At 36.4% G+C, this 15,658-nt stretch overlaps 1 protein-coding gene across 8 annotated transcripts in view; it reads left to right on the top strand.

Moving 5' to 3' along the window:
- Positions 1-15,658, top strand: part of EML5 (EMAP like 5) — a 183,838-nt gene that overhangs the window by 110,856 nt on the left and 57,324 nt on the right. For all 8 annotated transcript variants that reach the window (XM_041758309.1, XM_041758310.1, XM_041758311.1 and 5 more), the window contains one exon: positions 1,009-1,150. In XM_041758309.1, coding sequence (XP_041614243.1) covers positions 1,009-1,150 — 142 coding nt within the window. The remainder of the gene's footprint in view (positions 1-1,008; positions 1,151-15,658) is intronic.

Below are 15,658 nucleotides of genomic sequence, written 5' to 3' on the forward strand. Positions count from 1 at the left end.
GCGCAGCACATGCAGTGCTAGCATCTAAACTAATATAATAAGCAATTACTAAAGCTACAGTGACTTGAAGTTCAGTCTTTACATTCAGCAAGTTTAAATCCATTCTTATGTGAATGGATTTTTTAAAACTTTATTAACTGAAAATATTGCTTACTGATAAAAAATCCATTCTTATGTGAATGGATTTTTTAAAACTTTATTAACTGAAAATATTGCTTACTGATAAAACTTGCTCAAATGCTGCCGCTGAATGTACAAGTCACTGAATATGCTAATACAACAAAGGTAACCACATGTTTGAGGATTGCAGTGTGCCAGACCTTCACTGAAAAAAAAAAACAGCTAAACAAAACTCACGCAACAAACATCTGAGAATCTGGACACTTCTTATCAGTGTTTTTGAAGTATATCATTAATATCTTAAGACAAGTGTATCAAAACCTTGGCATGATTTAATTTCAAGTCGCCAATTTTGTTTTTACTAACATCAGAAAGTTATGGCTATACTGCCAATGCCAGGGTCTGCTTAATTTGACTTAAGAGTTTAATATGACTTAACATTAAAAGCTCACACTACCCCGAAATATATAATTTCACGCATACAGTGATATTCAACATTGAAGTGCCAGTGTTTTTGTACTGTCTTTTGGTCAAGTTTCTTTAAACTTTCAAAGAATCACTTTTAGGCTTACAAAAATAAATATTTGTCAGAATGTTCAATAAATATTACATAAAACTAGCAGCAAAAAGTATCTAGAAATCTGCCTTGTGCAAATAGTTTTCTTCCCAACTATTATTCCCATGGTCCCAAATAAATTTTAGAATCTAGTCCCATCCCCTTCCTAGACATATAGAAGTATTTTGAGTTATATTCCAAAGATAAAAGTTTTATTAGATTACACAATTATTCATTAGTTTATCATTACTTATTATCAGTTGTTGTCTGTAGTTTTTTCTAAATACATGTATTTTCAGGTTAAATTGAACTTAACTGTGTTCTCTTTGTAGGGACACATGGAAGGAGAGGTGTGGGGTTTGGCCACACATCCTTATCTGCCTATCTGTGCTACTGTAAGTGATGATAAAACCTTAAGGATATGGGATCTCTCTCCTAGTCATTGTATGTTGGCTGTCCGGAAACTGAAAAAGGGTAAGAGGCTCTCAGGCTTGAACATAGATTAAGTTGTCACAATTTTCTAACCCTCACAAATGTAAGAAAGCAATAGTAGGTATATAAAAAAGACTTATTCTATATGCACTTGCTCATGGTGCTATGTAAAGAAAATTAATTATACCCAGTGCTTGCTTTATGGGAACTCCTATGATCATACCTATCCTGAGCCAGCTTGCAATGTCACGTTGGAAAAAATATAGGAATACAGGAAGAAAACAGAAGCTAAATTTTCCATCTTTTGTGACTATGGAATATATATAATTCAAAATCAGAAACTAAGAAACAAGGCCTTAATTTATGAAGGGGTAGCAGAATTAAAAGGAAGATATTTTAGAGTGAAACAGAACTAACCACATTTGTAGGAGTCAAATGAAGCTAGCCTATCGGTATAGAGAGATAAGGGGTTCTGTTTTTGGAACAAGGCAGATACTATTAACGTAGGGCAAATGAGGTTGTACAGATAACTTCGGATTTCTTAGTGAGATGGTAGGGAATGTTATTTTATAGCATGGAGGCATTGAGGGAGGAACTCTGGTTGAAAAGGTAGGGAATTGAGACTATAAGAAATGAGACAATCAGCAAATGAAAGAAAGGATTGTCGGGCTATATTAAGAGGCAAGTTGAACTTAGGTAACAAGAATTTGTAATTCAGTTAATTTAATTGTATTTTCATCTATTTACTTAAAATAAGTTAGAGTCTATTATCTTCTTCTGGTATTACTGCATTTAATATTTGTATTTAACTAAAAATCTAAAATTAATCATAATCTCTAGAATAATTGAACCCCAGTCATTGCCTCTTGTCTCCCTCTCTCTCTCTCTTTCTCTCTCTCTCTCCCCCCCCCCCCCCCTTTCTCACACTTTCTCTCTTTTGAGTTATGGATGGTCTAGCATTTTAATTCTTTGGTGTTTTTTTCTCCCTGAGAACTAGAGAAAATTACCAAATGTTATCTCCATTGTTTTTTACTGTACTCTCCGCATGAAGGGTTATAGTAAGATCACAAAACCAGTCACTCCTTTGTTTACACAGGAAATCACAGTACCAAATATTCTTTTCTTCACAAGGCAATAGGAAGTCCTTACCAGTCAAATTTGGAATGTGCTTGCATTTAATACACCTCAGATTTTTTTTCTTTCTTTTTAAAAATTGAGATCCAGTTGGCATACAGCATATTAGTTTTCAGGTGTACAACATAATAATCCACTATTTGTATATTGTGAGACAATCACTACAGTAAATCTAGTTAACATCCATTGCCATACATGGTTACAAAATATTTTCCTTTTATGATAAGAACTTTTAAGATCTCCTCTTTTAACAACTTTCAGATATGCAACACAGTCATCTATAGTCATCATGATGTACATTACATTCCCATGACTTACTGATTTTGTAACTGGAAGTTTGTACCTTTTGACCCCATCATACACTTTTTCCCACCTGCCTGTAGCAGCCACCAATCTGTTCTTTGAATCTGTGAGCTTGGTTGGTTGGTTGGTTTATTTGTTTGAGTTTCTGGTTTTGGTTTTGGTTTTAGATTCCATGTATCAATGAGATGGTATGGTATCTGGCAAGATGCCATTCATTTTTATGACTGAATAATATTCCATTCTGTGTGTATGTTTACACACCATTTTCTTTATCCATTCATCCATCATTGGGCACTTAGGTTGTTTCTGTATCTTGATTATTGTAAATAATGCTGCAGTGAACATGGGGTACATATAACCTTTTTTGAGTAAATGTTTTCATTTTTTCAGATAAGTACCGAAGAGTGAAATTACTGTATCATATGGTAGTTCTATCTTTAATTTTTGAGAATTTGGTTTTTTTAACCCCTCTTCAATTGGACATTATTATTAATGCAGTCAGTGTTTAGTTTTGTCTATGCTTATACATTTCTTTGTTCACATTTTCTTCTTGTATCTCAGACATTTTTTCTTTTATCATCTTTTTAAAAATATAATCTTAAAAGTTTCTTTAGTAAAGACTTGTGGAGATTCTCTCAGTTTGCTTTGTCTGAACCAGTGACATTCCAAGTATAGAGTGGTGGGAGTGGTCTGTTGCAGCAGCAAAAGTATTTTATCAAACATACTGCAATTCTTTTTTTTTTTTTTAAGATTTATTTATTTTGAGAGAGAGTGTGCATGTGAACACAAATGGAGAGAGGGGCAGACGGAGGAGAGAAAATCCTCAAGCAGACTCTCTACTGAGCATGAAGCCCAATGCAGGATGCAGGGCTCCATCCCAGGATCTTGAGATCATGAGTTAAACAGAAACCAGGAATTGGCTGCTTAACCAACTGAGCCATCCAGGCACCCCTGACATTGCAGTTCTTAAAAACCAAACTGATTTTTTTTTTAGTTGATGTGTAGTTAACACACAATGTTACATTAGTTACAGGTGTACAACATAGCAATTCAATTTCTCTATGCCTATGCTGTACTCACTACAATGTAGCTACTATCTGTCGTCATGCAATACTATTGCATTACTATTGACTATATTCCCTATGCTTTCATCCCTGTGACTTATTCATTCACAACTGGAAGCTGGTCACTCCCACTGTCCTTAAAAAGCAAACTGATTTTTATTCAGCTTTATTTTTTTTGTTTTAAAATTTTTGATAGATGGTGTATTGCCACTCAGGGTGAATTGTTACCACCTCCCTTCCTGCTTTTGGTATACTATTACTTTGAATATGTTTTGATTTTTTTTTTATTCTCATTCTTTAATGCTAATTTAACTGCTTCTGGAGTTCTTGGTTGAGAGTTATTATTCCCCTGGTTTCCATCATTCTGTTATTTTCTTCTGTAGCTTAATAACATTATCCATGTATGTGCTCCATTTTTTTATTTATTCTATTTAAGATTTATTATGCTTCCTGAATTTGTGGATTTATGTCCTGTATCAGACCTGAAAAATTATCTTCCAGTATTATTGGCTGCTCTTAGGAATAGATCTTTGTGTTATGCTGTGGAGAAAAGAAATAATTATGTGTTTTTGTTTTTAAATATTCTTCATTTTTGGGGGTGTGCCTAGGTGGCTCAGTTGATTAATTATCTGCTTTCAGGTCAGGTCATGGTCTTGAGGTCCTGGGATCGAGCCCCACATTGAGCTCCCTGTTCAGTAGGCAGCCTTCATCTCCCTCTCCCTCTGCCACTCCTCCTGTTTGTACACTCTGTCTCTCAAATGAATAATCTTTTTAAAATAAATATTCTTCACTTTTATTTCTGTCACCATTGATTCAAAAGGAAAATAGGAAGGGGAACTCCCTTGCACTATCAGTGAAAATGCCAATTGATGGAGCCGCTGTGGAAAGCAGTATGGAGATTCCTCAGAAAGTTAAAAATAGAACTATTCTATGATCAAATGCACTACTAGGTATTTACCAAAAGAATACAGAAACTCTAATTCAACAGGATACACGCACCCCAACGTTAATAGCATTATCAATAATAGCCAAATTATAGCTAAAGTGCCCATCCACTAATGAATGGATAAAGATGTGTGTGTGTGTGTGTGTGTGTGTATGGAATGTATATACATACAACAGAATATTAGTCATAGAAAAAAATCTTAACATTTGTAATGACATGGATGGAGCTAGGCTGTACTATGCTAAGTGAAATAAGTCAGAAAGATAAATATCATATTATTCCACTCACATGTAGAATTTAAGAAACAAAACAAATGAACAAAGGGAAATGAAAAAGGCTCTTTTTAAAAAGATTTTTATTTATTTATTCATGAGACAGAGAGAGAGGCAGAGACATAGGCAGAGGGAGAAGCAGGCTCCCTGTGAGGAGCCGAATGCGGGGTTTGATCCCAGGACCCTGGGATCACGACCTATGCCAAAGGCAGACAACCACTGAGCCACCAGGTACCCTCCCCCCCGCCAAGAAACAGGCTTTTAACTATAGAGAACAAACTGATGGAGGATGTAGAATCCAGAATGGAGATGGGTGGGGAATGGGTTAAACAGGTGATGAAGATTAAGGAGTGTACTTGTTGGAGTGCCCAGGTAGCTCAGTTAGTTAAATGTCTGCCTTCAGCTCAGGTCATGATCTTGGAGTCCTGAGATTGAGCCCCATGTCGGGATCTCTGGTCAGCAGGGAAGCTGCTTCTCCTTCTCCCTACCCCGACTTGTGCTCGATTGCTCTCTCTCTCGCTCGCTCTCTCTCTCTCTCTCTCTCAAATAAATAATTTTTTTAATGCATTTACTTCCTGGAGAGTTTTTACCTTTTTTTTTTGTTTCTAAGATTTATTTATTTATTCATGAGAGAGAGAGAGAGAGAGAGAGGCAGAGACACAGGCAGAGGGAGAAGCAGGCTCCATACTGGGAGCCCGATGCGGGACTAGATCCCGGGACTCCAGGATCACACCCTGGGCCAACGGCAGGCGCCAAACTACTGAGCCACCCAGGGATCCCCAAATAATTTCTTTTTTAAAAAGGAGTGTACTTATTGTAATGAGCACTGGGTGTTATATTACCCTATTAACAAATTTATATAAAAACTTTAAAAAAAAAGAGAAAATAGGTAGATTTTCTTAATGTCAAAGGGTTATGTGTGGTTTTATACTGGTTGTGTTAATTACAAAATTACCAAAGTCCTAATGATTTTAATATTATGAAACACAGTTATCTCCTTCAAACAGTAAGCAAATACTATTCTCTTCAGCAAATGATTATATAAATATTATGATGCTGAGGTTTAACATTTTATTGAAATAAGTCATTTTAGGGGTGCCTGGGTGACTCGGTTAAGCGTCCAACTCTTGATTTTGGCTCAGGTCATGATCTCAGGGTCCTGGGATTGAGCCCTGTGTCAGTCTCCACACTCAGCAGGGAGTCTGCTTTAGGATGTTCTCTCCCTCACCTCCCTGCATGCTCTCTCACTCACTGTCTCTCTAAAATAAATAAATAAATATATTTTTTAAAATGCCATTATAGTTAATGTAGACTGTCCTATGAGAATTTTGCCAAACAAATAATTTAATTTTATGCCATCCAGTTATAGATTAACCAGAAGTATAAATATGTAATGTGAATTAATGTATATAATGTTAATGTCTAGAAAATATTTTTTAAATATTGCTAACCTTTCATACTTCTGTGTAATGATATATTAGAAGTTACTGTTAGAAACTTGTACCCCCTGGCTTTAGCTTTTAATTATAACCAAACCCCAATTTTTTCCTCTCCAACCCTCCCCCAGCTCTAATAACCACCAATCTATTCTCTGTATCTATAAACTTAGGTTTTTTTGTTTTGTTTTAGATTCTACATATAAAAGAGATCATATAGTGTTTATCTGCCTCTGACTTATTTCACTCAGATGATACCCTTGAGATCCATCCATGTTGTCAGAAATGGCAAGATTTCATTTGTTTTTATGACTGAATAATATTCCATTGCATGCCGTAATTTCTTTATCCATTCATCCATCAGTGGACTTAGGATATTACATCTCCTTGCTATTGAAAATAATGTAGCAATGAACATGGAAATGCATATATCTTTTCAAATTATTGTTTTCATTTTCTTCAGATAAATACCCAGGAGTGGACTTGCTGGATTATATGGCAGTTCTGTTTTTAATTTGGGGGGGAACATCCATACTGTTTTTTCTAGTGGCTGCACCAATTTATATTCCCATGGCAATATATGAGGGTTCTGTTTTCTCCACATCCTCACCAACACTTGTTATTTTTTGTCTTTTTGATAATAACCATTATAATAGGTATGAGATATATCTTATTGTGGTTTGATTTGCATTTCCTAGATGATTAATGATATTAAGCATCTTTTTGTGTACCTGTTGACAATCTGTAAGTCTTCTTTGGACAAAATCTATTCAGATCTTCTGCCCATTTTTTAACTGGATTGTTTGTTATTTCATTACTGAGTTGTAGGAGGTCCTTAATGTATTTTGAATAGTAGCCTCTAATCAGATATATGATCTGCAGCTATTTTCTCCTAGTCAGTAAGTTGCCTTTTCATTGGTTTCCTTTGTTGTGCAGAAGCTTTTTAGCTTGCTGTAGTCCCACTTATTTATTTTTGCTTTTGTCATATTTGATTTTGGTGTTAGGTTTTTTAAAAATCAGCAAGACCTGTATCAAGAAGCATATTACTGCTTATGTTTTCTTCTAGGAGTCTTCTATTTAAGTGTTTAATCTTTTGAGTTAATTTTTTTTGAATGGTGTAATATAGTAGTTCAGTTTCATTCTTTTGCATGTGCATGTCCAATTTTTCTCATACCACTTATTGAAGAGACCATCCTTTCTCCATTGTATATTCTTGGTTACTTTTTCTTAAATTACTTGACCATATATGCATGGATTTATTTCTGGACTCTGTAATCATTTCCATTGGTATATATGTCTGTTTCTATGCCAATACCATACTGTTTTAATTACTGTAACTTTATAGTATAGCTTGAAATCAGGGATTGTGATGCCTCTAGCTTTGTTCTTTCTCAAAGGTTGCTTTGTCTACTCTGTGTCTTCTGTGGTTCCATATACAAATTTTAGGAGTGTTCTATTTCTGTGAAAAATGCCATTGGAATTCTTTAAGTAGTCTCTATGCCCAGCTTGAACTCACTGCTCTGAGATTAAGAGTCCCAGGATCTACTGATTGAGCCAGCCAGTCACCTCAATACCATTGGAATTTTGATAAGGATTGCACTGAATCTGTATTTTGCCTTGGGTGATAGGGACATTTTAACAGGACTAATTCTTCCAATCTGTAAGCACAGAATATCTTTTCATTTATTTTGTTGTCTTTAATTTCTTTCATTAGTGTCTTCAATAGGTTTCAAGATATAGGTCTTTCACCTCCCTGGTTAAATTTATTCCTAGATTTTTTTTAATACAATTGTAAATGGGAGAGTTTTCTTAATTTCTTTCTCATAGTTTGTTATTAATACAGAGTAATGCAACAGATTTTTGTGTATTGATTTTGTAGCCTGCAACTTTACTGAATTTTATTCTGACAGTTTTTTATGGAGTCATAGGGTTTTCTATATGTGATGTGTCATCTGCAAATAGTGACAGTTTTACTTCCTTTCCAATCTGAATGCCTTTTCTTTTTCTTTTCCCCCCTTCCCCACCTCCACCAGTTGCTCTGGCTAGGACTTATAAAACTATGTTGAATAAAAGTGGCAAGAGTAGACATCCTTGTTCCTGATCTTAGAGGAAAATGTTTCAGCCTTTCACCATTGAGTATGATGTTAGTGGTGGGCTTTCTTTTGCTGTGCAGAAGCTTTTTAGCTTTTGGCCTTTTGTTATATTGAGGTAGCCTCTTTCTATACCCACTTTGTTAAGAGTTTTTATTAAGAACAGATGTTTAAGTTTGTTAAATGTTTTTTGTGCATCTAATGAGATGATCATGATTTTTATTCTTTTTTTTTTTTTTTTTGAGAGAAAGAGAGGCAGATAGGGGTAGAGAATCTTAAGCAGACTCCACGCTCAGAATGGAGCCTGACGTGGGGCTCGATCTCACAACCCTGAGACCATGACCTGAGCTGAAATCAAGAGTTGGTTGCTTAACTGACTGAGCCACCCAGGCATCCCCATCCTTCATTTTGTTAACAGTACTGTATCACATTGACTTGATTTGTACATGTCGAATCATCCTTGCATCCCTGGAATAAATCCCACTTGATCATGCTGTATGATCCTTTTAATGTATTGTTGAATTCAGTTTACTTATACTTTGTTGAGGATTTTTGCCTCTATGTTCATCAGAGACATTGACCTGTAATTTTCTTTCTTTTTTTTTCTTTTTTTTTTGGCGGGGGGGGCCTCTTTGTCTGATTTTGGTATTAAGGTAATGTTGCCCTGGTGAAATATGTTTGGAAGAGTTCCTCCCTCTTCTATTTTTCAGAAGATTTTGAGAAGAATTGGTATTAATTATTCTTTGGGTACTTGGTAAATTCACCAGTGAAGCCATCTGGTCCTGAACTTTTATTAATTGGGAGATTTTTATTACTAACTTAATCTCCTTGCTAGTAACCAGTCTGTTCACATTTTCTGTTTCATCATAATTCAGTCTTGGCAGATTGTATGTTTTTAGGAATTTATCCATTTCTTCTAAGTAGTTTGTTGGCAAATAATTATTCAGAGTGGTCTCTTATGATCCTTTATATTTCTGTGGTATCAGTTGTAACATCTCCTATTTCATTTCTGATTTTATTTGAGTCCCCTCTTTTTTCTTAGTGAGTCTAGCTAAAGGTTTGTCAATTTTGTCTTTTCAAAATACCAGCTCTTAGTGTCCCTGATTTTTCTATTGTTTTTCTAGCCTCCATTTATTTCTGTTCAAATCTTTGTTTCCTTTCTTCTACTAACTTTGGCCTTCAGTTCTTTTTTTTCTAGTTCCTTGAGGTATAAAGTTAGGTTGTTTATGTGCGATTTGTTTTTGTTTCTGAGGTAGGCATTTATCATTATAAACTTACCTCTTAGAACTGTTATGCTCTATTTCATAAATTTTGGTATATTTCCATTTTTGTTTCAGAGTATTTTTTTTATTTCTAAGTTCTTTGACCTATTGGTTGTTCAGTTTGTTTTTTTTTTTTTAATTTATTATTTATGATAGTCACAGAGAGAGAGAGAGAGAGAGAGAGAGAGAGGCAGAGACACAGGCAGAGGGAGAAGCAGGCTCCATGCACCGGGAGCCCGACGTGGGATTCAATCCCGGGTCTCCAGGATCGCGCCCTGGGCCAAAGGCAGGCGCCAAACCGCTGCGCCACCCAGGGATCCCCTATTGGTTGTTCAGTAACATGTTGTTTAATCTTCATGTATTTGTGAGTCCAGTTTTCTTCATGTAATTAATTTCTAGTGTCATACTGTTGTGGTTGGATTAGATGCTTGATATGATTTTAGTCCTCTTAGATTTATTAATAGTCATTTGGTGGCCTAACATATGATTTATCTTGGAGAATGTTCCATGTGCACTTGAGAAGAATGTGTATTCTCTTGTTTCTGGATGGGATCTTCTGTAAATATGCGTTAAGCCCATCTGGTGTAACATGCCATTTAAGGCCAGTGTTTCCTTATTAATTTTCTGTTTAGATGATCTATCTATTGATATGAATGGGGTATTAAAGACCCCTATAATTATTGTATTGCTACTTCTCCCTTTAGATCTGTTAATATTTGCTTTATGTATGTAAGTGCTCTTCTGTTGAATACATAAATATTAACAAATGTTACATTCTCTAGTTGAATTGACCCCTTTATCATTATGTATTGACCTTCTTTGTCTCTTATTATAGTTTTTTTTTTTTAAGATTTTATTTATTTGAGAGAGAGCACAAGTGAGAGAGCATAAGCAGAGGGAGCAGCAGAGGAAGAGGGAGAAGCAGAGTCCCACAGAGCAGGGAGCCTGACTTGGGACTCAATCCCAAGACCCCAGGAACATGACCTGAATTGCTTAACCAACTGACCCACCCAGGTGCCTCTACAGTCTTTATTTTAAAGTCTGTTTCATCTGATAAGAGTAAGGCTACCCAGCTTTCTTTTGGTTTCCATTTGCCTAGAATATCTTTTTTCATACCTGCACTTTTATTTTGTGTGTGACCTTATTTGTACAATGTATTTCTTGTGGGCAGCATATAGATGGGTCTTATATTTTTATCCATTCAGCTACACTGTCTTTTGATTGGGGCATTTAATCCATTTACTTTAAAATAATTATTGGTAGGCATGTGTTTATTGCCATTTTGTTAACTGTTTCTAGCTGATTTTGCAAATCTAAATTATTTATTTAGATAGGGAGAGCACATGGAAGTGGGGAGAGGAGGAGGGAAAGAGCGAGAGAGAGAATCTTAAGCAGGCTCCTTCCTTGCCCAGCACGACTCTGAGATCATGACCTGAGCTGCAATCAAGAGTCGGACACTTAACCGACTTAACCATCCAGGCACCCCTGCAAACTTGAATGTTTAAAGGGCTTTTTATGGTTTGATTCTGTGCCATTAAACTCCAGTTAGCTAATATATAGTATAATATTAGTTTCCGGTGTACAATTTAGTGATTCAATACTTACATAGAACACTCAGTGCTTAACACAAGTACACTCTTAATTGCCATCACCCATTTAACCCATCCCACCCACCCCCCTACCGTGGTGGCAACCATCTGTTTGTTCTCTGTAGTTAAGAGTATTTCTTGGCTTGCCTCTCTTTATTTCCTTTTGCTCATTTGTTTTATTTCTTAAATTCCACATGTGAGTTAAATCATATGGTATTTTTCTTTCTCTGACTTATTTCACTTAGTGTAATACTTTCTAGCTCCATCCATACTGTTGCAAATGGGAAGATTTCATTCTTTTTGATGGCTGAGTAATTAGCAGCTCTTTCTCCTTCACATCTGCTGTGTAACCTACATATTAGGTATTTGATTTTGATAATTCTCATTTATAGAAATTTTGTTTTCAAATTTCCTTAGAATTTTTTTTATAACATATTATTCCTGGTTTGTGTTTTAGCTTTCCTCTCTTATGTCTTTAATCCTTACCTATCAGATAAGAAATATATAATCTAGGGGCAGCCTGGGTGGCTCAGCGGTTTAGCGCCACCTTCAGCCCAGGGTGTGATCCTGGAAACCTGGAATTGAGTCCCACATCAGGCTCCCTGCATGGAGCCTGCTTCTCCCTCTGCCTGTGTCTCTGCCTCTCTCTCTCTGTGTCTCATGAATAAATAAAATCTAGCTATTTGACATCCTTTGGGATCTGACTATGCTGTGTTTTTCTTTCTACTGCTTTGGGGTTATTTTCCTGCTGACTCCCTCATGGTGTTCCATTTTCTTTCGTGCTTGAAAATTTGGATTGTAAGCTTATGTTTAATTGGGCTTTCTTTACCTATAGGGATTTTCTGAGGTCTGGATCAAAGGTGTTCTTCCAGAGTGATTTTGTGCCTGAGTGCCTAAGTTGCTACCATCCAGAACTACAAAGGATTTCTTTAGCTAGGATTGCATAAATCCTATAATTAGTGTAACTTGAAATCTAAGATTTGTATAAGTCACCCTGAATTTGTGAATCCCCAAGTATGATTTTTCCCTTTATCTAGAACCCAGGCAAGATACATAAGTCTATTTCTTGATGTTTTTCTTTATTGCCAGGCATATTTTTTAAAGTCTGCTCTTTAAAAAGTCTACTCTTCCTTCAAGATATGATTGTAATACTCAATCAAAGGACAATACAGGAGTGCCTGGGTAGTTCAGTCGGGTTAAACGTCTGCCTTCGGCTCGGATTGTGATCTTAGGGTCCTGGGATCCAGCCCCAATCAGGCTCCCTGCTCAGTGGATAGTCTGCTTCTCCCTCTCCGTCTACTGCTCTCCTTGATTGTTCTCTCTCTCTCTCTCTCTCTCTGTCAAGTGAATAAATAAAATCTTTAAAAAAGTGGGGCAATACAGATATTTGGAGGGTTTTTTTGGGGAAAAAAGAAATTGTATGCAGTTAAATATCTGTTTTTTTTTTCTTTTTTTAAAAAAGAAAGATTTTATTTACTTATTTGACAGAACAAGCAAAGGGAGCTGCAGGAAGGGGGAGAGGGAGAAGCAGGCTCGCCACTGAGCAAGGAACCCGATGTAGGGCTTGATCCTAGGACCCTGAGATCATGACCTGAGCTGACGGCAGACATTTAACAGACTGAGCCACTCAGGCACCCCTGTATTTTCTTTCTTAAGGTGTTCATAAGTCAAAAGAAGTATTAAAAAGTAAAAATCATTGAAACTAAGTACAAAGCTTGTAAATATTCAAGTAAAAAGATGAAATTATAAAAATATAGCTGTCTTACCTTATTTTAATTAATAATAAATTGCTTAAATACTTCTTAAAATAGAGAAACTTTCAGCATGGAAACTTGAAAATGCAATACTTAATCTTTCTTTTATTTTTTTAAAGATTTTATGTATCTACTTAGAGAGTAGGAAACAGAAGTGGGGAGGTGGGATGGGGAGGCAGAAGCAGACTTCCCACTGAGCAGGGAGCCCCAACATGGCAGATCCTGGGACTGCAGGATCATGACTTGAGCCAAAGGCAGACGCTTAACAGACTGAGCCTCCGAGGTGCCCCATAATCTTTCTTTTTAAAACAGTCTTAACAGGGCGCCTGGGTGGCTCAATCAGTTAGTGTCTGCCTTCAGCTGGGGTTATGATCTCAGAGTCCTGGGATTAGGGTCCTGGGATCAAGCCCCATGTCAGGCTCCCAGCAAAGAGTCTGCTAAGGAGTCTGCTTGTTCCTCTCCCTCTGCCCCTCCTCATGCTCATGCTCTCCCTGTCCAAAGAAATAAATAAAATCCTAAAAAAAAAAAAAAAGTCAAAACAAAAGTCCATTATTATCATTGAGTTGCAAAAGTAATTCGTTTTGTGTAAGTATTCCCAGATGTTCAAAAGGCCCTAACTATACTATATACTAGTCTGAGTAAGGTGAAAAGATACAAATATAATCTATTTCTGTATTTCCTCAAAATCATCATATACAACTATCTCTTGTTTGATAGCTTTGAAGACATCTTTTTGAATAACTTTTTCTTTTTTGGTAAGGACTATAATTCTTTTATTGATAGCAAGCTATAATGTTTATTTAAAAGAAAGGATTTCTAGTTTCATTGTTCTTAGATTTGTGATGTATAGAAGGAAATTCTAATCCATTACTATCATGTCTAATGTGGATTGAATTGTGTCCCTAAAAGGATATGTGTAAGTCCTAACCCCCCATACCTTTGAATGTGACCTTATTTGGAAATAGGGTCTTTGCAAATGTAATCAGCTAAGATGTGGTCATACTGGATTAGGATGGACTCTATATTGAATGACTGACATGTGTTCTTATAAGAAGGCTTTATGAAGACACAGAAACACAGACACAAAGGAAGAATATGATGTAATAACAGGCAGAAATTGAGGTGATGCATCTACAAGCCAAGGAGCATCAAGGATTGGTGGGAAACTCCAGAAGCCAGGGAGAGGCAAGAAAGAATTCCTTCCTAGAACTTTCAGAGGGCGCGTAATTCTGCCAATACCTTGATTTCAGACTCTGGCTTCCAGAACTGTGAGAGAAGAGATTTCTGTTGTTTTAAGCCACATAGTTTGTAGTAACTTATAATGGCAAATCTAAGAAACCAATCCAGTGATCACATTCCACTTGTAGACAAAGTCTTTGAACCTAGAGTAAGAATTATTTGCACAGTTGAAACTTTGCTTAGTTGATTGTCCTCTCCATTAAAGCTTGAAAGAAGTAGGAAAATAATAGAACTCTAGATGCCCTAAGATGTTAATGATTCAGGGGCACCTGAGTGGCTCAGTGGTTGAGCATATGCCTTTGGCTCAGGTTGTATTCCCACAGTCCCAGGATCAAGTCCCGCATCAGGCTTCCTGTGGGAAGCCTGCCTCTCCCTCTGCCTATGTCTGTGTTTCTCATGAATAAATAAATAAAATCTTTTAAAAAAAGATGTTAATTATCCAGTTATCAGATTATTTTAAAATTTGGAAATAATGTCTTATATCTTCAGTGCTGGTATTTTGGAACTTAAAAGTAACCTGGAACTTGAAAGCCAGGACTGTATGAATACGATGACTGTATAACCCTTCAAAGATCCAGTTTTATCCAGGAGGCCCTGGCACAAGATAAGTCTCCTGTGCCTACAGAGCAGTCGTAGCCTTATTTATTTTTATTCTTTTAAGACTTTATTCATGAGAGATACACAGAGAAAGGCAGAGACATAGGCAGCGGGAGAAGCAGGCTCCCTGCGGGGAGCCCCATGCGGAACTTAATCCCAGGACCCTGGGATCATGTGATGGTAGGGGACCTTGGTAGGGGACTCTGGGTACTGCCCCAGTTAGAGAATGCTGCAGATTCCCCACATAACAGTGCTCTGGCTGGCTAGGTAAAATCCAACACTAGAAGAGTCCCTTTCTCCTGCTTTGAACTGGTAGTATCTTCCCAACATCCTCTATTGGCAAAGCTTTGTATCAGTTTGCTGGCAAAAGACAAAAATCTTCTACGAGGCCCCAAAAATGGTAGATTTGGAACTAAAAGACAATAAAGTAATAACTGGCACAGACTACTCTTTAGTCTAATTAGCATCTATATGTATCTTTTTATGAACAGTTGAACTTTGGTATAACCACAGAACTGACATTATGTTTGTGTTCTACCCAAAAAGTTTCTAACCAAAGAGATGCAGCTGCAGTTGGTACGGGTGAAGAAATTCTCAACCTCTCCCCAAAATTAGAAGACACACAGCTCCAACAGTCATTGTATCCATTGCTGACTATATTCATTACTAACAAATTCACTTTTGGTCTTACTGAATATTCTCTTACCTTAAGACTAAATTGTAAAGTTAACCACCAATGAACTTGTATAAAATATTTAAAAAGAAGAGATAAGAAGTAAACAGTTTATATATATGCATAACAAGCATTTATGTATAGTCCCTATTTCTGTAACTGGTTATGGGCTATGGTTGATATCTCTGACT

This window comes from Vulpes lagopus, chromosome 6, assembly GCF_018345385.1.
Source record: "Vulpes lagopus strain Blue_001 chromosome 6, ASM1834538v1, whole genome shotgun sequence".
Lineage (NCBI taxonomy): Eukaryota > Metazoa > Chordata > Mammalia > Carnivora > Canidae > Vulpes > Vulpes lagopus.